The sequence below is a fragment of the Nothobranchius furzeri genome, chromosome 13 (assembly GCF_043380555.1).
Source record: "Nothobranchius furzeri strain GRZ-AD chromosome 13, NfurGRZ-RIMD1, whole genome shotgun sequence".
Lineage (NCBI taxonomy): Eukaryota > Metazoa > Chordata > Actinopteri > Cyprinodontiformes > Nothobranchiidae > Nothobranchius > Nothobranchius furzeri.
Window position 1 is genome coordinate 51047171 of NC_091753.1, and position 22577 is coordinate 51069747.

The 22577-nt window shown below is 39.9% G+C and overlaps 2 protein-coding genes and 1 long non-coding RNA gene across 3 annotated transcripts; 2 read left to right on the top strand and 1 right to left on the bottom strand.

Moving 5' to 3' along the window:
- Nucleotides 1-886: 886 nt before the first annotated feature.
- On the bottom strand, nucleotides 887-3208 carry LOC129163795 (uncharacterized). Its single transcript, XR_008563586.2, has 2 exons — nucleotides 1588-3208; nucleotides 887-1367 (listed from the first exon to the last, which is right to left on the bottom strand). It is a non-coding gene; the product is annotated as an uncharacterized lncRNA (long non-coding RNA).
- Nucleotides 3209-7694: 4486 nt separating this feature from the next.
- On the top strand, nucleotides 7695-14742 carry LOC107380585 (extracellular calcium-sensing receptor-like). Its single transcript, XM_070543258.1, has 11 exons — nucleotides 7695-8062; nucleotides 8366-8666; nucleotides 8789-8941; nucleotides 9024-9224; nucleotides 9364-9849; nucleotides 9943-10073; nucleotides 13181-13277; nucleotides 13379-13502; nucleotides 13629-14101; nucleotides 14198-14278; nucleotides 14365-14742. Exons 1-11 carry the CDS (start codon nucleotides 7695-7697, stop codon nucleotides 14740-14742), a joined length of 2793 nt encoding a protein of 930 aa, XP_070399359.1.
- Nucleotides 14743-16199: 1457 nt separating this feature from the next.
- LOC107380584 (extracellular calcium-sensing receptor) lies at nucleotides 16200-21132 on the top strand. The gene is made up of 10 exons (XM_070543838.1): nucleotides 16200-16475; nucleotides 16603-16755; nucleotides 16834-17020; nucleotides 17232-17623; nucleotides 17716-17846; nucleotides 19575-19671; nucleotides 19794-19917; nucleotides 20040-20512; nucleotides 20600-20680; nucleotides 20776-21132. The coding sequence occupies exons 1-10, from the start codon at nucleotides 16200-16202 to the stop codon at nucleotides 21130-21132; spliced, it is 2271 nt and encodes a 756-aa protein (XP_070399939.1).
- Nucleotides 21133-22577: the final 1445 nt, after the last annotated feature.

Consider the following 22577-nt stretch of genomic DNA (forward strand, 5'->3'; position numbering starts at 1 on the left):
AGAGAGCTCCCTGGATTTTTAAGGTCAAGGACCTTTTGCATGAGATGAGAAAAATGTTCTGAGGTAACTGTTTTTGCATAAGATGATAAATGTTTTGACTGCTTCTGTGTGAAGAGAGCAGTGCTTTTGGCTATTTCTGCGTGCTTTTGGCTGTTTTTGCATAAAATGAGCAATGTTTAAATATGACAAGCAGCCCAGTTGAAGCCACGAGAAATAAGGTTTTATTGAGAAAGTCAGCGGAAGAGGCGATGAAGAAAAAAGGGGTAGATGTTAACAGTAGAGGTAACTGGAGAAAGATTTGGGAAGTGAAGGCTGCAGAATCGAGAGAAAAAAGGCACAGCTGTAGACAAGCTTCACTGTGTGTGTAAGCTGAGTTCAGCCTGTGTGTGTGAGGCGCAGCAAGAGGCTGCTTACGGCTCTGGATTGAAAGTGCAGCACTAGGAGAGTGCAGAATGCAGAGCAGAGTTTTGGGAGCTCCATGTGTGTGCGTGTGAGTGTACAGCGCTGGGTGTGTGTGTGAAGGCCTGATGCGGTACCAGAAAATAAATAAATAAGATAAATAAGAGCTTTAAAAAGTTGCAACTCGTATATGTAAATTACACTGCAGTGCTAAAAATTAATGTTTGGAGCTACGCAAAATTCAAATTCTGCAACCCTGTTCTGATCAGTCTTTGAACAGAACACCATAAGTTAATAAATAAAAGGTTTTTAAAGTAACATATGCATATGTATGTGTGTATGTATGTATATGTGTATACATATATATACATATGTAGTGTAGAAGCGTGATAATCATTTGTGTGTGGGGCAGCATGTGAGTGACCCCGATCTGGGGGTTAAGTGACCTGGAGATGAAAAAAGGGAAAAAACCACCAAGAAACGCAAGTAAGGATGTAAATGACAGCTTTATTTTAGAAATATAGTCATATAGCTGCTAAACAGTAAAATCAAAACAGATCTGCAGAAAATAAATATATAAACTATTCCTCAGAGCGCTCTCAAAAAAATTGCAATTGGATTTGCTCTAATGTTACATAAGGCCTGCTTAAAAGCATAGTAAGCATTAAATTCTGAAAATAACCAGTGCAGTGTTAAATAAATTCTGTGCTTAAAATATTATATATATATAGAGAGAGAATAAATAAGTGACGAACTGACTTACCTTAAAAAAATAATAATAATAATAAAAAGAGACTGTGACAAACAAAGAATGTCTCTGTGCCTTGTGAATGAGTGAATGTGTGTCTTCTTGCATGAGCTGCTTTCGCTGGATCTTCTGAATGATTCAGTTTTTAATAGAGGGAGCAGCTGCTTGAGAAACAGGGTGCGGTCCATGTTTTTACTAGACGGTTATTTAGTTCGAGAGACTGTGGAAACAATAGAAAAAGAATTTATCGTTAGTGTGAGGACAAGAAAATCCTTTAAAATACAAAAGTTGTATGGTCGTGGTTATAAAGGAAGTATTTTGTCTGATTATGGGCCGTGGAGTCAGCTGGACTCCCTCGCTCTCACAGTTTTTCTGTGTAACATGCAGTTTTAAGCAATTTGTGACTTTAGAAAGGATATTTTTCGGTGTTTTGGACGTACCTTAAGGCTTCTGGTTAGGGTATTCAGGAGATCCTTCCTCTCGGACAGATCTAGTGAGAATGACTGGAGTTTCAGCCTGGGGACCTGACTCCACCCACTTTTACACACAGGAGTTCCGCAGTCTAAAAATAGCACAGGGTGCTGCGAAAAGCAGCTCTGAACCTCTCAGGATCATCTTTATGAAAACCATAAAATTAACAAATAATCAGTAAGGAAATAAAATATTTGTTAAATCTTGCTATAAAACAAAATCCAATAATTGTCTTGCCTCAACTTTAAGAACCATTAACGTTAATGGCTGGATTTTGGGACGCTGAATAATGAAAAAACAGATAAACTAAGTATTATTTCCTGTAACCTGGCTAGAAACTGTACTAGGCTGTTTTGAGTTAAAAACTGGTAGTTATTTTCCCAAAATAAAATAGATAAATAAAAAATGAAAGGAGGGATCTTGCATTTGGGATAGATTGTGCTTAATGTTTAAAACCTGTGTAGAACTGATTTGATGATTCAGAACAAATTGTGCATAGGAAGTAGTTCAGATTTATTTTTGAGTCAATAAAGTCGACTAAATATTAGAAACCATCGTTGATTTTGATTTGTAAAAGAGAAAGTTCTGTCATTTCAACTCAATCAACATATTTAAGGAAAACGTTTGCTGTGCATTGTGGCGGGCATGAACTTTACTGGGTGGGCCTGTCACAACCAGCTGCAAAGAATGTTTGGGTCTGACTTCTATACAAAGAGAACCTGGAAGCCCTCACCAAAAACTGTGACTTATAACATCAAGACGGGGAGCACTACAAGATGGACAAAGAGGCAGAAACTTATTTGCCCTGCTGCTGATGAAACAAAGTACAAAAGGGGGAGCATGTGTGCTAACATGTGAACTTTAATCAATGACGGTGGTCATCCTGGACTTACAAAGAGAGGCTCAAAAGAGACTGTTTCCTATGGTTACACCCAGTAAAAGAGTGCTTGCTGCAGTCAGGTAATGAACAAGGCTTTTTGGCAACAACCAGTTGAATTGATGAAATGTCAGAACTGTGGAAAATTTACTAAACTACTGTAGAACATAGTTAACTGAGAAAGTTAGCCTAAAAAAAGATAATAATAATATCAATAAATAAATAAATAATAGGATTAGTAACCTGGATTTCAGCCCAACTCACCATTGGACGTCAATATAATCTTTATTGTCCTAGGATTCTCAGCTGCAGCGGACATGCAGTAAAGCCTTATTTTCTTTTCAAAACGGAATACATCAGCGTCATCACTTATTTTCATTGGTTAAGGAAACGGTGTCTATTTATAAGTCTAGGAGAACGCTTTAGGCTTCAACAGTTCTCTCCTTCGAGCAAACATGCGCAAATTTCCGGATAGTTTATAGTAACGTTCCATCCCATTCCATTCATTGCATAAAAATAAACATTAAATGAATAATTTGGCATCCAGCTGACTAAATGATTCATGGAACATCTCATCCGAGACAACAGTGTTGTTTCAGCTCCGTTGAGTTTCCCAACAGATCTAGCCAAACCTAGCTGATCCTATATTTTTCTATCAGCTGTAAGTTCTAACGTAGAAAATAATGTCACAAAAATATTGAATAATTGTACCCCTCATTCGATAAAAATTATGTTCACATTTTAATCTTGTGAAATCTTTAACATAATATTTTTAAATGGCCTTTTTGACGACAATTGGCTAAAAAGTCTTTAAGATTATCATCACAGGATGGCATGATAAATAAGTAAATAACATAAATAAATAAATAGACAAAAATAAGAGAGAAAAAGCAAAATTAATTAAATGAAACGTAATAGTGATAAAACGTTAAATTGATCTAAAATCTGTCATTCAGCGCCACTGGAAAAAGGAAGAGGATAGGGGAGTATTTCTTAGCACAAATCACGTTATTGATTTAGCAATGCAGCTTAATTTCAGATGCTTTAAGGATGATACTAACTTGTGTTATAGATGGAGGAGTAGCACAGAAACACTTCTAGATGAGGAGATAAGGAAAAAAAAACTGCTGATTACCAATACTATGCACAAACAAACCTGTAACTGCAGTTTCGTTATTTATGAATTAACCTTAAGTAGTGAATTAATTCTTAGGATTTCTTGTGCTAAGTGAGGTTCTTAAAAAAATAATAAAATAAAGAAGGTAAGAAAGACAAGTAGTTTAGGTAAGGGACAACCTGAAACTATTTGGTTGAATTGATAGTAAAAGTGGTTGTCCTAATTTCTAATTGGAGAGATCACACCGCAACATGAGTTTAGAACGGCAGTTATGGGAAGTTTTGTTGGATTAATTTGATTACACGCTTTAGGTCTTGTTTTTTTCTTTCCACTGATTTAGCGTTAGGTTAAGTGTTTTCACACTTTCGCTTCAGTCTGACATTTGCTTGGTGTGTGAGGGCACAGAGACGTGTATGGACCGTGTGTTTGACTGTGTTTGTCTTGTTTGTTTGTTTATTTATCTATATGGGCGTGGCTGAGCCTTGAGAAACATCAACAAAGCCATTGGGCTATTCTGAGTAAATTGACCAATTCAAATTCAGGATCCTGAAACAATTTGGCTATAACCTCTAATTGATGAAGGACATCTTAAGAATTCATTATACAAGGCTTCCTCTCCAGTGTTGCCGGAACTGTTATAAAACCCATGCATGGTTGTATATTTTAGTTTGATCATTTATACTCATTGAATTATTGTTGTTTGCTTTATGTTTTAATTTCTTTGTAATTTTTTCCCTGTGACACAGGTGGAGATGCTGGTGGCAAAGTGGATCCCACTCATTTCTTTCTCCCACACACATTCTTACTCTCTCCCTCTCTCTGTGTGTGTATGTGCATGTGTATGTGTTTGTGTGTCTGTGTGTGTCCATGTCGTGATGTCACTGTACCTTTAATTGCGCTTGCTGTTCGTAACTGTATGTGTCTGATGTTGAAGGTATCAGAGGCTAGGGCCAGTAAGAGCTAGGACATTTTTGTGCATAACCTTTAATCCCTAGGCGATCGGTTCGGGGAACTTCTGGTCCGGCCGGAGTGTGAATCTTCCTACCAACTATCTGCCGAGATCAAGGACTGCACAAGCCGAGAAAGCCTTCATTGGACCAAAACTACACACACGAAGAGGCTTCGTCTTCGGTGCCAGGCGTCTGGGTCCTGCTAAAAGTCACCAAAAGGAAGTGGACGGAACCGAGGTGGACCGAGCCATACAGGATCACGGAGAGGACGTCACACGCTGTCCGGCTGGACGGGAGGAGCCTAACCTGGAAGAGAAGCAGCTGACATCTGCCTAACCAGAGAAAGGATCCAAAAAACCAGGAAGAGAAGTAGCTGACTACAGTAGCATGCCAAGCTGCCACCACATCCTGCAGGACGAGAATCTTGACATCATCACCCCCTGCAGCTGCCTGGAGCCAGTGAAAGGACCTCAACAGGGGGAAGAAGTAACCACCCTATGAACATTCTACAAGGGTTCTATTTAACACCCTCATTTATTTTACAAGGATTATATTTTATACCCACTACTCATTTTATATTATTATTCATTTACCTGTTTAGTATTAGATATATGTTTACACTCATTGCATTTCCAAACTCAATTCTGAATGCACATATTGATCACCACTGCCATCTCTCCTCCACCTGCTGACCCAATTATCCAGATGCCCTTGTTACTAGCCAATCCTAAAATCTATTTGGGAGGGGAACCCTCTGATGAAAGTGATGACTCTCATGATGAAGAAGATGTTGTTAGAGTGTGAGAATATTGAGTGATTTCTGTAACAATCCCTTAAACTGTTTATTTCTATGAGTTTTTTGATTGTGTTGTTTTTATTTCTTTTGATCATTGATGTCCTAGGCATGCACACTCTATGCCAACAGGCGTTCGCCCCAAAATTGAGATATGACAAATGGGGGGACATGGGGGAATTTTCCCTATAAACATATGATAATTAGGGTTTTTCGCCCTCATATGGAGTTGCATGCGATCCATACATGTTGTAACATGTTCAGTTGAAAGTATGATCATGTTTTTTGTATTAGTTTACTGCTAGAAAGATGAGTAAATGTAATCTGATTGGTTGTATGTATTGGTATTTTAAAACTTTGCTTATTGGATTCTTTTTGATGGAATTTGGTGTTATTGTTTTGATTTCTTATATCTTTATTGAACTCTTAAAAGAGTTCAAAAGGGGGATTGAAAATATATGTAACTCTCATATAAGCTCTTTTATTATTCATTCTTACATGCTACTCTTTTCATTATGGGATCATGTTATAATATAAAGGTCTCTCTGTGTTTCTCTCCTGCACAAGCTCTTAAAACAGCTGCAGGAACTCCAAAAGGGAGTGAGACATTGCAGTCTCTTCTTGTACCAGGTTACCAAGGATGTTTCTGCTTATCTTAAGAATTACAAGTTCTTGTGACATGTTAGATCCTGCCTAACAAGGCAATATATATATATATTTACCTTATAAGCTCATTTTATTATCTATGCTATGGAAACTCGCTCAGATACTCAAGGCCTTCACACAAAGATTAATAGCCGTGTATCTTCTCCTGCACAAGAGAAAGGAGTGTGCACATTCCATCTCCACTCAGTGCCTCTCGGTACCAGTGAATGTATCTTCTCCTGTCATGAATATATCAGGATGTTCCTGGTAATCTCAAGGATGTATGTTCTATTGATGTATTAAACTGTCCGCTAACAAGGCTGTTATTTTCACCTGTCATGATCATTGACGTATGTACATGGCAAACTGCGTATGTAACATTCCTGTAATCTTCAATAAAAATCAGCCGTTTTCAGTAGAACGGCGAGAGTCTGTCCGAAGCATCTGGCAAGAGCAGGTCGCGGGACTTGCTGCAGAGGCTCTCCCCCTCATGAGCGGCGAAACAGTGAATGGACTTCTGATCATTTGTCTCCTCGTTCTGTCAACTTAAAAGGTGTTTAACTCCATCTACTCCGTACCCGTGCTTGGTCTAAAGGAAGAGAGACCAACAGAAAGGCGCTATATAAATAAACTTTTACTTACTTACTTACTTACTTACTTACATATAGGTTTGATAGAAAGTGGATTTATTTCTGTAGATGAAAGGTTATTTTGTTGATCAATGGGAATGTGAAAATTGACCGTTGTGGACGTTACAAGGGCCTTTAGCAGAAACATACAGTCCTTCTATTTGTGTGTGTGTGTGTGAGAGAGAGAGTGTGTGTGTGTGTGTGTGTGTGTGCGTGCGTGCGTGCGTGTGTGTGTGCGTGCGTGCGTGCGTGCGTGCGTGTGTGTGTGTGTGTGTGTGTGTGTGTGTGTGTGTGTGTGTGTGTCATAAATTGGTGGATGTTGTTGTAAGGACCCAAGTGCAGGAAAATCCAGGAAGCAGCCAGGTAAGGTTGTGATAGAATACTTTAACGGGTAAAAAGGTGAGGAGCATGTAATGGATACATTTCATTTTTCTTATTTATTTGACCCTTGCAAACAAAGTGGGGCCAGAGAAGTTGGTTTTATGGCAGCCATAAAACTTTCTTTTTAGCCACAGTTTCCTGAAAGTTCTGCTTCAAAGAACAGGAGAAGCACTAAACCAAAAGAAACAGCTGAGGAAACACAGAGGTCAAAGGTCATCGACACACGAGGAGAGCTAAACTATAACCAAACAGATTAAAGAACACAATGGAAAACTAAACTGCACTGGGGAAGAGTGGGACTATTAAAAAAATCCTGGGTAGATGGTGATGAATACCAAGGACAGAATGAAAACTGGGAGAGACATGGAAGGGACTGGGGAGACATAGGACACAGGACAATGAGGATTACGTATTTAGATTATTTCACAACTAGTCATGTTGGTACCAGGTGTGGACTGCGACACGGATTTGTAAACAAATCACCTGAAATGCTTACGTGTGTGAACAGCAAAAGGTCGTAGAACCCCCACCCCCCCCACCCCCGTGTGACTATGTCTGGTTTTGATTGGCTACTGTGGTTTTTATGACCAATAAAAGGAAGGACCAATGACAGTTTTTTTATATTTATATATCAGTTTTATTTGCCTGTGAGATATTTTCTTAAGCAACCCTTTCCAAAATCACATGGAGTCAGTGTGGGCAAAGCAGCCGGCCCGTTTCGGGTTTCTGTATTTTTGTGTTTCATTTTGTCTTCTCTTTTATGGACTGTCATGTTTCGGACAATCTACAATAGAAAATAATATTTATAGTGGAGGGAAAGAGGATGAGAGAAAGCCAGAAGCTATAAGAGGCAGACTGGAGTATTTGGAGACAAATAAAGTTCAAAGTGTTGATTCCAGTTTACTTCAGTGTGTGAAACTTAAAGACGACACACATCTGGCTTTGAAGTTGGACGGCGATGTTGTCATTGGAGGTTTATTTCCTCTTCACTTTGTGGCTCCTAAGTCACACCACAGCTACCGAAACAAACCCAAAATGTCAGCTTGCAGTGGGTGAGTGATCGATCCTCAGTTTACTCAAAATTTTAGCTTTTCCCATTTTGTAAGATACTTTTTAAATATTTTTAAAAATTGTTACTTACCTTTTTATTTTTTATTTTTTTGTTCTTGTGAAATGCCTCGTTGTTTTTACCTTGAGAGGCGCTACATACGATTTACATGTATATGTTTCTATGGACTCTACTTTGAAAAGGAATCAACTGTTTATATGCATTCATGTAACTTTTATGCTGTGTGTGTGTGTGTGTGTGTGTGTGTGTGTGTGTGTGTGTGTGTGTGTGTGTGTGTCGTCTGCAGATTTGACAACAAAGCCTTTCGATGGATGATGACCATGGTGTTTGCCGTGGAGGAAATCAACAGCAGGTCTGATCTGTTGCCAGGTGTTAAATTAGGCTATCGCATCACGGACTGCTGCGACAGCATTCACACTGGCTTGAATGCACTTTTCTCTTTAATCAGTGTCTCTGAAGTTGTAACAACCCAGTTAGACTCTCCCACATGTTTGTCTGATTCTCCCATTCCTGCGATTATTGGTCTCGCATCTTCTTCCCCGTCGAGAGCTGCAGCTCAAACTCTTGGCTCGTTTAACACCCCGCTGGTAAGAGAAAAAAAACAGTTGATGTGAAAATCCTCATACGTGTGTTGCCTGTTGAAATTTATACAACAGAGTGATAAAACTAAAAATGTTGTGTAATAATCATCAGACAATGTCCGTTTTAGGTGAGTTATTTTTCCACCTGTACCTGTCTCAATGACGAGCAAACATACCCATCATTCCTGAGAACTGTGCCGAGTGACTTTTTTCAAGTTGAAGGTCTCGTGCAGCTGGTTACGTTCTTTGGCTGGTTCTGGGTGGGCGCAATCGGAACCACGGTGAGAACGAGCTCTGTTTAAAACCCAACAGTTTTTTCAGTAAACAAATAAAAATGTTTTTCAAACTCTTCCCTTGTTCCAGGATGACTACAGTCGCTATGGAATCCAAGAATTCTCTAATCAGTTTAGATTACAAGGTGGCTGTGTGGAATATCATCTCACTATCCCACCGTCACCAGCAGCGTCCGACATCCAGAAAATGGCAGATATAGTGCAGAGTTCAACTGCACAGGTTGTTGTGGTGTTTTCTAATGAAGGACAACTATTGGAGCTGTTTTCCTTTGTACGTCTCTGTTGATTCAAATCATTTCATAAATTATTGCAGCATTTAATAATGTTGGACAATATATATTAAAACGAGAGACTTGTTGAAATGCTTTTGCTGAACATCGTTGCTAAAATATTTTCTTAACCATTTCCAGCTTGCTCAGCAAAATGTAACAGGGCTTCAGTGGATTGCTAGTGAAGCCTGGGTAACTGCTAGTTTTCTGACCTCGCCTCACTTCCACCATCTTTTAGAGGGAACACTGGGCTTCTCCTTCCCTGGGATCAAGATACCCGGGTTAGAAGAATTCCTGCTGAATGTCCGGCCATCTCCCAAACCAGGGATGGAACTCATAAACATGTTCTGGGAAGAGCAGTTTGGGTGTAAGATCCAGTTTGACAGAGGAGTTCTGAAAGATGTTGGGACCGATACCTTGGATGACAGCAGGCCTGTGTGTACAGGGTCAGAAGATCTGAGTCTCACCTCCAGCAGTTACACAGATTTATCTCAGGTCAGCATATTCTACAATGTGTATAAAGCTGTGTTTGCCATCGCCCATGCTCTGCATGCCTTACTGGACTGTAAAACCGAAGGACCGAACAAGGGGACATGTGACACACAGTCGCCGTTCACCTCCAAACGTGTACGTAAAACATGTGGAACTGAAAAATCAACTATGTTGGTTTCGGTTGTTTTTTAGTTTGTTTCTAACAAATGTTTTGTTCTTTTTAAACAGCTGTTGTATGAATTGAAGAAAGTAAATTTCACCAATCAGTTTGAGGAGAGAGTCTATTTTAATTCAAATGGAGAGCCGGCCCCTCTCTACGACATCATCAACTGGCAGAAGAACAGCGAGGGGGGAATCAGGTTGTTTATGTTCAACTGTCACACACGTGGCTCATTGTAACACGAGTGTGAAAGACAGACAGAAAGACACAAGTATGGATACACAGATACTTTACTGGTACCAGAGTGAAATTCAAAAACTGAGCAGAAGCTCAACAACTAACACACACACACGCACGCACGCACGCACGCACGCACGCACACACACACACACACACACACACACACACACACACACACACACACAAAACACAACACAACTTAACACTAAAACAGCCATGAGCAGTTACTTTGACTGAAAAAGTCAATAAATTAACTCGTACTTTGATGATTTCAATGATTATTTCATTTAATCAGCTAAATATTTTTTTCCAATCAAAAATGAAACCCTTACAGATAGTTTCACAATCGTAACTGTCCATGTTATCAGTGTTACAGTCACATTTTCTTTACACCTCTGCAATTATCTAACTTCCTTTTTATTTTAGTTTTAGAAGACAAAAATAAATTTAGAGGAAGAGAAGACCAATCAAATGCTGCAGATGCTCTTTGACTGTGAAGGCTGCCAGTCTCAGCAATAAAATCTCTGACAGTCCAAATGACTGCCTCTGAGCAAAACAGGTAGAAACGATGACATTCTGACTGTCTTTAGCACAATAAACATGAAATCCATTGTTAATGAAAGTTCACACTGCTTTAGAAAAAAATCAGGGACTTGCAAAGCTTTAAATTTTTATTTGATAAAGTCATTAAACATGCAAATCAGTCAGAATAACTACCATTCTAGCGTCAAACTAATGCAAATTCAGTTTGTGCTAAAGTGACTTATTGCAGCAACAACAATATATTAAGAGATGGACAAAATAAATAGGACAGCAAAAGAACAGTCCCCTGCAGAGATTCTGTGCTGCTGATCAGTGTCCGATGTACACTATTTTATACTGCGCTCTCCATGGACGTAATTTTCACTTTAGAAGTGGGGGGGACACGGGGGGGGGGGGGGGGGGGGGATCTTTACAGTATGCTCTAATGGGAAACAGGCTTCAACACAAACGGTTGTTTTCTGCTTGGTCCTAGAGCTCAACTAGTGTCAATTTAATATAAAGTAATATTCGTTTTGGATGGTAAAAAGTGCAGGGGTCAAACCTGGACTTTGGAAAAAGTGGGGGGGACATGTCCCCCCTGTTCCCCCCCAAAATTACGTCCATGGCGCTCTCCATGTCTGGTCCTGCTGTTTTCTTGGACTGGAAATGCCTCAGCTCATCTCTCTGCACACCTGAAGGAACTTCATCTAAGTCTGAACAAGTGGCTTAAAGCATGAGTCACACTGTGTATTTTTGGTTGTCCCAAGGACTGTTTCATGACACAGTGTGAGGACACTAGAGGTAGCCCACTGTACAGTCCAAGATTTCAATAAGCTAAACAGCACGACCTCTCGCTCTAGCAGGACACGCCGACGCCACGAGCATACTCGCCAAAAAGCCGACTGAAAGCTGACGGATACCCAGAAAGAGAGAAAAAAAAGTGTTATTGTTGGAACCATGAGATCTCTCAATAACCGCTGCTGTGCCGGTCACAGTGGACAGTCAAAGACTTGCAAATTACCTCACAAGGGGTTTTTCTAGGATGGCCAGAAAACGCAGTGTAGCACGGGCTTTAACAAATCCAACTAGATTATTCAAGGGAGTTTGTGTACTAACATGTGTCATGAAACAGTCCTTGGGACAACCAAAAAACATCAGTTGTTCATGCTTTTATCCCATCTAGGCTCGACTTTTCGAAAGCAATATTGCTAGGTGTCAATAAGTCAACCCTTGCCAGACTTCAACTCATCCAAAACGCAGCGGCTAGATTCCTCACACATACTGACAGGCGCCAGCACATAACTCCAGTTCTAAAATCCCTTCATTGGCTGCCCATCACTTTCAGGGTCCAATATAAAATATTGCTTTTTGTCTTCAAATCCCTCCATGGTCTTGCCCCTGTGTACTCATCTGATCTTCTTTCAATTTATACTCCCGGTCGCACACTCAGGTCCTCCAGCCTGTTGCTCCTCGAGGTCCCGAAAGCGTGTTAAAAATCATGCGGACAAAGAGCTTTCTCTGTTGCCGGTCCTAAAATGTGGAACGAACTTCCAGCCGCAGTTCGACTGGCAGTTTTTAAGTCTAGACTAAAGACACACTATTTTACCCTTGCTTTTAACAGTTAGCTGTTATTTTGGTTTTTACTACTCTTATTTTATCATCCATTGTAAGGTTTTTATCGGTACTTTGTTATTGGCTTGTTTCTTATGTGTTGACTGTATTTTATGTTTTATGTTTTTATCTCTGTTATTGTGCGACTGTTCAGCACTTTGGTCGGCCGTATGGCTGTGTTTTTAAAGTGCTATATAAATAAAGGTGGTATGGTATGGTATTAGGTGTAGGGTGTGGGAAATGTGAGATGGGCTATTAGGGTAGATGTAGAGGGTGGAATCCACCTCCATTCATCCCCATTCCATCTCAATCCATTCTTTACATCTGTGGGGTGTGAAAAGAGGTTTTTGAAATAGTGAAGTGGACAGTTGGGACTTTCAGTACCATTTTAGAAACTGGTTCAGGAGGGGTTTTTTCCAACATCACTTCTCGGAGCGACTCGGATATGCGCGGTTCAGTTTGACAGCGTTTCCGGTTTGGCGCTTTCCCCTAGCCTGACCAGCTGGGAACTCTTCTATTCAAATAACCCCACCCCTGAGAATTCATACCAAGCCTATCAGAGCTGAGCAGCGTACGTCACACGCCGCAATGCTGAGTTTCTCATAGACAACGAAGACTGAAGCAGAGTTCGCTACAGCTCTTTCCTCTGGTCTAAATGTCTCAAACATGTCTTTTAAACCACAACAAGTAGAAGCGCTAAAAGCCTTCCTCCTAAAGAAAGATGGTCGCTCTGTCGCCAGATGCCCTTTCTTAAACATTTTAACCAGTTGAATTGAAGGAGTCTGGCAGAGCCTCCTGTGCTTTAGGAGACTATTTCTAAAGATAATAGGACATCGTATGTTTCTGGACATGTAAAGGTCATGGACCCACAGTTCATTGCTGCAAGTTAAAAAATATGAATCTGATTTTTTCTTTTCATTGACTTGTTAACAGTTTTGCCAAAGTTGGGAGTTATGATGGATCAGCTTCACTGGGAAAGCAACTGGAGATAAATCAGAGCCACATTCTGTGGACAAAAGGAAAGTCACAGGTGGAGCAGCTTTCTTTTTTTTAAAACCTTTTTCTGTCAAGTTAAAAAAAAGAGACTACTTCTTGAATAATTTTCTTACAGTTTTTTGACTGATTGTCCAGGTCCCTACATCCCAGTGTAGTGCTCCGTGTCCTCCTGGCAGCAGACAGGCCACACGTCCAGGAGAGCCTCTCTGCTGCTTTGATTGCTTACCTTGTGCAGATGGAGAGATCAGCAACCAGACTGGTAACACTGGCTTTTTAATTACTTGAACAATTTATCCATTAAATAAGAAGCAAACAGGCAATCCAAAGTGTGAATGTGCAGGGTGGAATTTATCAGTGTCTGTTAATCACTTTCCTGTCTCCAAAGGTTCGACTGAGTGCATCAAATGTCCAGAGTTCTTCTGGTCAGACCCAGATAAAGTCAAGTGTGTTGCAGGGGTTGAAGAATTCTTGTCTTTCACTGAGACCATGGGCATCATCTTAGTTACCCTCACTCTGCTGGGTGTTATCCTGACAATCATCATCACTGCCATCTTTCACCATTTTCGGACCACACCCATCGTCAAGGCCAACAACTCTGAGATAAGTTTCCTGCTGCTCCTGTCCCTCAAGCTCTGTTTCCTGTGTTCCCTGGTGTTCGTTGGCCAACCGTCTGCGTGGACATGTATGTTTCGCCAGGCAGCGTTTGGGATCAGTTTTGTCATCTGTCTGTCGTGTCTTCTAGTCAAGACGATCGTGGTACTTTTGGCTTTCCGGGCTAATGTACCTGGCCCCAAGAGTCTGAGGATGTTTGGTCCATCTCAGCAGAGAACCTTGATCTTCTGTACAACAGCTCCTCAGGTTGAAAAACAATGTGTTGTTCGCATTTTAAATCAGTTTAAACTGTTTTTAATTATTTACTGTTATTTGAAAACAAAGTTTGTTTCTTCTTCTCAGATTTGCCTCTGTACGGGCTGGCTATGGGGTGCTCCGCCTTTCCCCTTCAGGAATCCAACATATCAAGCCCTAAAAGGAAGAGTGAGTACAGCAAGATGTTTAGGTTGTGTTTAAACAGTATTTGCATACAACAACATCTTTATTATTGTGCTGTTGGACTAATTTAGATTGTCTTGGAGTGTAAGGAGCCATGGCCTCCTGGTTTTTACCTCGTCCTCGGCTACATCGGCCTACTTGCCTTCGTCTGCCTCCTGCTGGCGTTCCTCGGTCGGAAGCTGCCAGATACTTTCAACGAAGCCAAATTCATCACCTTCAGCATGCTGATTTTTATTGCCGTGTGGATCTCTTTCATTCCAGCTTATGTTAGCTCTCCTGGGAAGTTCTCAGTAGCTGTGGAAATATTTGCAATATTAGCCTCCAGTTTTGGTCTCTTGTTGTGTATTTTTGTGCCCAAATGTTACATTATTTTATTACATCCTGAGAGGAACATTAAAAAAGGCATGACTGGAAAATATAATAGATCCACCTACCATCTATACATGTAAATACTTAAGAAACAAAATGTGTTTGTTAATGTATTGTGAAAAACAAATAAAGACAAAAGTTTTAAGTGATTGTAATTTCTGCGCATGTGAGTTTGACTAAAACACAAATCTCCCTTATTAACAAATATTAAGTGTAACTTAAGTCACTATTGCTGTTTAGCACAGTTTAGGTTTTCATTTACATTTTGAATGTTTTTCGTCTTTAAAAATTTAGGATTTTGTTACAAAATTTTAAAATATCTTGGTAACACTTTACAAAAAGGGTGCCTTTATTAATGTCATTTAGTGCATTATTAAGCACTGATAAACAATGGAATCCTTTAATAACATTTGATTTTGTTAATTATATATTGTCCTTAAGGTTAGGACAAAAGGTCGGGGAGGGGGTCTGCTTAATAACTCATTACTTTATATTAACATTAGTATTAAGCAGTTGTGAATACATTATTTAATAGTTTATGAATTCTTAATAAAGCACTAAGTAATGAGGATAGACCCTTATTGTAAAGTGTCACCATAATCTAATGCTTGTTACAGCAAAACAGCTAGTTTGGTGTCTGCTTGAACATGAAATGAAAGCAGATAATAGAAAAGGTAAATCTAAAGAGAAATGTAGTGAAGGAAAAACTTTACAATTACAAGTTTAAAAGAATGAAAGGTAGAGGATTAAAAAGCAACTTGTAAATGGAGAAATACACGCAACAACATTCAATCTAGCACAAACTAGTATTGTCTAAATAATGTTCTGTTAACACTCTTGTTTATGGTTTCCTTCATTAATGCGAGATCCCACACATCCTTTAGGTTGTGATTGGATGCTCTTGTGATGATTCACATCACCAGTGGAAGGAAGCAAATATCTTTTTTTTAAAACCAGATGAACTCATTAGCCTGTCAGAAGCTTCGTTAGAAACCCATCAGTTCCAAAGTCTATGGAGTCAGTGTGGGTAAAACAGCCAACCCTGTTCGGGTTTTGTCTTTCGGTACATTTTAGCGTTATATTTCCACTTCTCTTTAATGTCTTGTTTGGTTTTGACCAATTGGCTGAAGAAAGAAATGGTTGGAGTGTGCAGAAAGAGGTTAGGAAAGAACTAAATTCCACAAGTAGTAGACTGGAAGATTTGGTCAAAGAAGTTAATATTGATGATTTCTGTTTATCTCAGTGCGTGCAACTTAAAGGATTCAAATCTTTGGCTTTGGAGCAAGAAGGTGATGTTGTTATTGGAGGGCTTTTTCCTCTGCACTTTTTGGCTCCTGAGCTACAACAGAGCTACCACAGCAAACCCCAAAACACAGCTTGCAGTGGGTGAGAGTAAAGATAACTACGTTTTTTATTATTTGAACTCCTTCCACAGTTCAACTCATTTAGATAAGTTGTTTTGTGTACATGTGCTATTATGCTCAAAACGAATGTTCACCTTTAACTGTGCAGGTTTGATCACAGGGCGTTTCGATGGATGATGACTATGGCGTTTGCTGTGGAGGAAATTAACAACAAGTCTGATCTGTTACCGGGGATTAAATTAGGCTACCGGATCATGGACAGCTGTGACAGCATCCACACTAGCTTGCAGGCTTTTTTCTCTTTAGTCAGTTTCTCTACGATTGTGTCAACGCAGCTTGGATCTTCTACATGTGTGTCTGATTCTCCCATTCCTGCTATTATTGGTCTTGCATCTTCTTCTCCATCACGAGCTGTAGCTCAAACTCTTGGCTCATTTAACATCCCGCTGGTAAGGGAGAGACAGAAAAAAGAACGATGTTGAAACTTTTGTTTTGTCTTTAATTAATTACATTTTAGTTTTAAGCCAATGTGACTTTATTTTGATCATTTCAATGACACTCTCTCTCTCATACTAGGTGAGTTACTTTGCAACTTGCACGTGTCTTAGTGACAAGCAAATATACCCATCATTCCTGAGAACTGTGCCGAGTGACTTTTTTCAAGTCAAAGGTCTCGTACAGCTGGTTACATTCTTTGGCTGGTTCTGGGTGGGCACAATCGGAACCACAGTGAGATTACGCTCTCTTTTTACCTGATTTAATACTTAAACACACATTTGTGAACTACAAAATTACTCTTTCTTCTAGGATGATTACAGTCGCTATGGGATCCAAGCATTCTCTGATCAGTTTGGATTAAAAGGTGGTTGTGTGGAATATCGTCTCACTATTCCAGCATCACCCACAACAGCTGAGATACAAGAGATTACAAATAGACTAAAGAGTTCCACCACACAGGTCGTTGTGGCTTTTGCTACAGAGGGTCAACTGCTGAATCTCTTTTTAGAAGTACGTCTTTCAGCTAATTTACAGAGTACAGTATAAATGAAAATAAGAATGTGATGTACTGCATTATGTAAGACTTGTAATTTTTAACCTTTACACATCTTCTACCACACCTTTCCAGCTTGCTCAACAAAATGTAACAGGGATCCAGTGGGTAGCTAGTGAGGCCTGGGTAACTGCGAAACTTCTTACCCAACCACACTTCCACCATCTTTTAGAAGGAACCCTTGGCTTTTCTTTCCCTGGAGTCCGGATACCTGGATTGAAAGAGTTTCTTCTGAATGTTCAACCTTCTCCCAAACCAGGGATGGAAATTATAAACATGTTTTGGCAAGAGCAGTTTGGTTGTAAGCTAAAGTTTGAAGGAGATAAACATGAGAATGTGGATAACATCAGACCTGTGTGTACAGGGTCAGAAGATCTGAGTCTAACTTCTAGCAGTTATACAGACGTGTCACAGGTCAGAATATCGTATAATGTGTATAAAGCTGTTTTTGCGATTGCACATGCTCTGCATGCTTTACTGCATTGTGATTCAGCAGGATCTTACAACAGAACATGTGACAAACATAGACAGATCACCTCTAAACAGGTAGGTATATCATTTATTGAAGGAAAATCTATTTGACTTGTCTTTTTAGTTTTTTAGGCAGTTATTTATTTATTTTTTATTAATTTTTACAGTTATTACATCATCTAAGGTCTGTGAATTTTACCAACCAGTTTCTGGAGAGAGTACATTTTGACTCTAATGGAGAGCCAGTCCCACTCTATGGCATCATTAACTGGCAGAAGGACAGCAATGGTGACATCAGGTTCAGTATTACATGTATTTTGTAGCAGTCTATACTCACTGACATCACAATGCACCCAGAAAAGTAACTGCCCAATGTAAATGGATCAATTGGCCCGAAGATTCCATGTCTACAAAAGGAAGCAGATAGAAGTTGTAGAAACATCGACAACATGACTTGTGTCAAACGGTTGCAGGAGTATTCAACATTTAGTCAAAAAGTGGGAAAGGTTCACCAGACATTTCATTATCTTTAGATATTGTTGTAGTTGGCTTGGGGTTGCACTGTCTAAACCAGGGCTATTCAATTCTGGACCTGGAAGGTCGGTATCCATGATGTTTTAGTGGTTTCCCTGATCCAACACATTAGTTTCAGTGATTCAATCACCTATACGGCAGCTCATCAAGCTTTGCAGAAGCCTGTTAATCACCTGCTGATTGAAATCAGGTGTGTTGAAGCAGGGTTAAAACTAAAACATGCTGGATACTAACCCTTGAGGCCCGGAACTGAATAGAGCTCCGGGAGTTGACGTCACTTCTCCTGTTCAAATCGAATTGCGCCATCTAGGCAGGCAGTTGCCCGCAGTTAGGCTATTGTTATTTGCAGAAAACCCAAACTAAAATCGGGAAATATGTAGATACCTGTTTTGCCCCAGGATGCTATATCAGACATGGATGAGATAAGGGAAGAGCCGAAATTCCCAAAATCCGGAACGCCGCAAATGTTGGATCATTGCAAAAAAATGCGCTAGTGACCAGGCTAAAATGAAAGCATGGGATCTGGGGAGCAAAGGTTTTTGCTTGCGCAGTGACCACTTCATATCAGGTACAACGTTTTCTCAACTGTATATGGTATTTGTTTTAAATGCTTTTATTACGATTCTTAGTGATCTTCCTAAACTTATTCTGGCTTGACTTTTTCTGTCTTGCTGCTCATAGCAATAAGTGAACATCATGTAAAACTTTTCTTAATCATTTGTGATTTCTGCATTCTGCTGTTTACATAACCCTGATTGAGTCCATCTGTATCCCTCCTGGCTTTTGTAAGCTCCTAGCAATGCTGCGGAGTAGGACGAGGGAAAATTAATAAGGAAATTGTAAATGTCAGGGTGTCTCAAATCCGGTAAAAAATGAATCTCAGGGCATGGTAAGGGTCAGAGATGCTTAGTCTATTTAATTTCTGAGTACATAAAACTCTATTTTCAGTTTTTAAATATGAAGTAAACTCTGACGGAGTAAAATCTAAGCCGGTCCCACATTGATGCCTGCCAGCATGGTGCCTACGCTCTGAGAGTCATGTGACGTCCGGAGCTCTATACCATGGCCTAAACCATTGATTATGTGAGGCAACCATGCCAGAGACAGGCCTAGACTGCAGGTACCCCATCTCATGCTGATGGGAGAGGGGGAGGTGTAAAGCTCCTTGGATTGTTATAGAACCCTAGAGGGAGCATTATCAAAAACAGGCCATTTATTTGTATATAGGCATAAATGGTTGCCATGCTGGAGTATACCATGCTGCCAGCTCTGTTTGACCAAACTTTGCAGTGTAACTTGTGTGTATTCATTCATGTGTAAAACATTTAGGCTCAAGAGCGCCAGGTCATCAAGAGATCACCGCAAAAGTAGAGATTACCAGGACCAGCCAGTCTCTTGGCTACTTAGCTGAGTTATCATGCTCTTGAATCACTTTACAGGGCACTATTCTAGTGGACAAAACTACAGTTTATTTTGTTGTACATTTGCACAGATTTGTCAAAGTGGGAACTTATGATGGTTCAGCTCCACTGGAACTACAACTGCTAATAAACCAGAGCAACATCATATGGACAAGGGGCGAGTCACAGGTGCGGCAAGTTTTCCCTCTACCTCTTTTAAGTTTCCATTCAATATTTTATATGTTCACTAAAAATGACCAAAACCTAGACAGTATTGACTGATTTCAACAAATGTTTTGGTAATTGTCCAGGTCCCTACATCCCAGTGTAGTGTTCCATGTCCTTCTGGCAGCAGACAGGCCGCACGTCCAGGAGAGCCTCTCTGTTGCTTTGATTGTTTACCTTGTGCAGATGGAGAGATCAGCAACCAGACTGGTATCCATTGTTTTGTCCCACTAACTTCTACAGTAGATGAATTGTTTTCACTATTTTGAATAGATATCAAGGCTGAGTTTCTAAATGTCCAATAAAACAGGTTTTAAAAATTGTCTCCAAAGGTTCGACTGAGTGTATCAAATGTCCAGAGTTCTACTGGTCAGACGAAGACAAGGTGAAATGTGTTGCAGGCGTAGAAGAATTCTTGTCTTACAATGAGACCATGGGTATCATCTTAGTGGCTCTCTCTCTGCTGGGTGTCATCCTGACAATCATCATCACCATCGTCTTTCACCATTTCCGGACAACACCCATCGTCAAGGCCAACAACTCAGAGATCAGCTTCTTGCTTCTTCTGTCACTCAAACTCTGTTTCCTGTGTTCCCTGGTGTTCATTGGCCAACCGTCTGTGTGGACATGTATGCTTCGCCAGGCGGCTTTTGGGATCAGCTTTGTTGTCTGTCTGTCCTGCCTATTAGTCAAAACTATTGTGGTTCTTTTGGCTTTTCGGGCTAATGTACCTGACCCCAAGGGTCTGAGGATGTTTGGTCCATCTCAGCAGAGAATTATGATCTTCTGTACAACAGTTCCTCAGGTGGAAGGACAATGCAACTGTACATTTCTACAATGTTTGACTGATTTCCGCTTTTTGAAATTCATAATGAACTTTTGTTGCCTTCAGATCTGTCTCTGCACAGGTTGGCTGACGGGGGCTCATCCATTCCCATTCAGGAATCCAACATTCCAATCCTCAAATGGAAAAGTAAGAGAACCAAGAAAGACAGAAGCTTCATCATCCATCTTAGCATGATATATGTAACAAACAACCTCCATTATTGTGTTTATTGGCCTAATTAGATTTTTGTAGAGTGCAAGGAGCCATGGCCTGTTGGATTCTACCTGGTTCTTGGCTACATCGGGCTGATTTCCTTCGTCTGCCTCTTGCTGGCGTTTCTTGGACGGAAGCTACCAGATACTTTCAATGAGGCAAAATTAATCACCTTTAGCATGCTGATTTTTATGGCTGTGTGGATCTCTTTCATTCCAGCTTATATTAGCTCTCCTGGAAAGTTTTCAGTAGCTGTGGAAATATTTGCAATATTAGCCTCCAGTTTTGGTCTCTTGTTGTGTATTTTTGTGCCTAAATGTTACATAATCTTATTGCACCCTGAGAGGAACATTAAAAAGGGCCTGACTGGAAAACATAACCGGTGAAATGTCACGGGCACACAAAAATACAATCTTTTAAACTGAAAATGTTCAAAAGAATTAAGTTTGGAAGGCAAAATGTAAACATTGCGCAATAGTTTATTAGTTTTGCTTTCACAGATCCTCTCTGAAATTAACTCTGCTTTCACCTTAAAACTGTCTTTATTCTCATGAATGTTTGTACCACTTTGGTTGCACCTGTACGTGGATTTATTTGATGATTTTGTTGGAATATTGCTTTTTTTGTTTAGGATGAAAGGTTTAATATTTGTATCCATTTATTATGTAAAACTGCAGTTACGATTGTTTTACATATGTAACGGAATGAAATGACTGTTTTCCATCTAAAAGTCATTTCCCCCCTCTCCTCAGCAAGAACTAATCTGCATGAGATATTGCCTCAAGGTCTCATGCATCTGCTCCTAAACTGTTTCCCTTTCCAGCACAAGAGAAGAATGAAGACAAAGGACTCTTTCTTTTTAATAAATCAAAGAACTCAAATATTTTAATAAGCTAATCAAACAAAGTTTTAGTCAATAATTAAATGTGAACCAATTTGTGAAATGAAAATATTAATTACTTTATTATAATCCTATAGAATATAATAAGTCATATGACTTTAAATGTTTCCACTTGGACTGATCTCACGTAGCATCAAGACATGACACATTGCTTTTACTGATCCAGTCAGAATCCGCCAGATCGGACGGAGGCGTGGTTTTGGTGGTGCTTGGTAAATCTGTCATCTTTTCATTCGACCGTAAATCAAAACATCCGAAGTATAAAACTATGCCCACGTCATCTTTAACGCCAGTTCAAAGCTTTCTAGAGAAGTTGTCGGAGAGGCCAATCCGTAACTTTCCTCTTCAGCCGAAAAGAACCAACAACAAGATGGATAAAATCTGTTGCTGTTCAAACTGCTGCAACGGTTCCTTTCAGAATAAAAGCTGAACTCATTGACCCTCCGGGTCCATCTGACGCTGTCAACCAACTGTCGCTTTTTACCCGGAGACAATCCAAAGACTAGTCTGTCGTACTGCTGACACTGTTTCATCGGCTCCGGTGCCGAAAGAGGGGTTCGAGGACCTGGCAGTCTGGATCTGTACGGAGGTCTCATTCTAAGGGTATATGTGGAACAACAAGATGGCGTCTTATGTTTGTGAATCTCCGAATCAAAGCTTAGCGCGAAGACATCACCTTCACTCCCATCAGAACTAATCGTTTCTTCGGATTTGCTGGTTCTGAACAATATTCCACACTACACCATTCTCCATCTTATTCACCTTAGTTACACCATACATTTAGTGTTAAAGTTAGTCTAGTTTTACTTTGTTTAGTAATAAATCTTTAAACTTTTAAAACTTGACTCTCTCCTCTGTTGTCTCTCAGTCAATGCAAAGTGTTACATAATCCCTGCAATAAAAAGTTCCAATCTTCTGGTTAAAAGTACC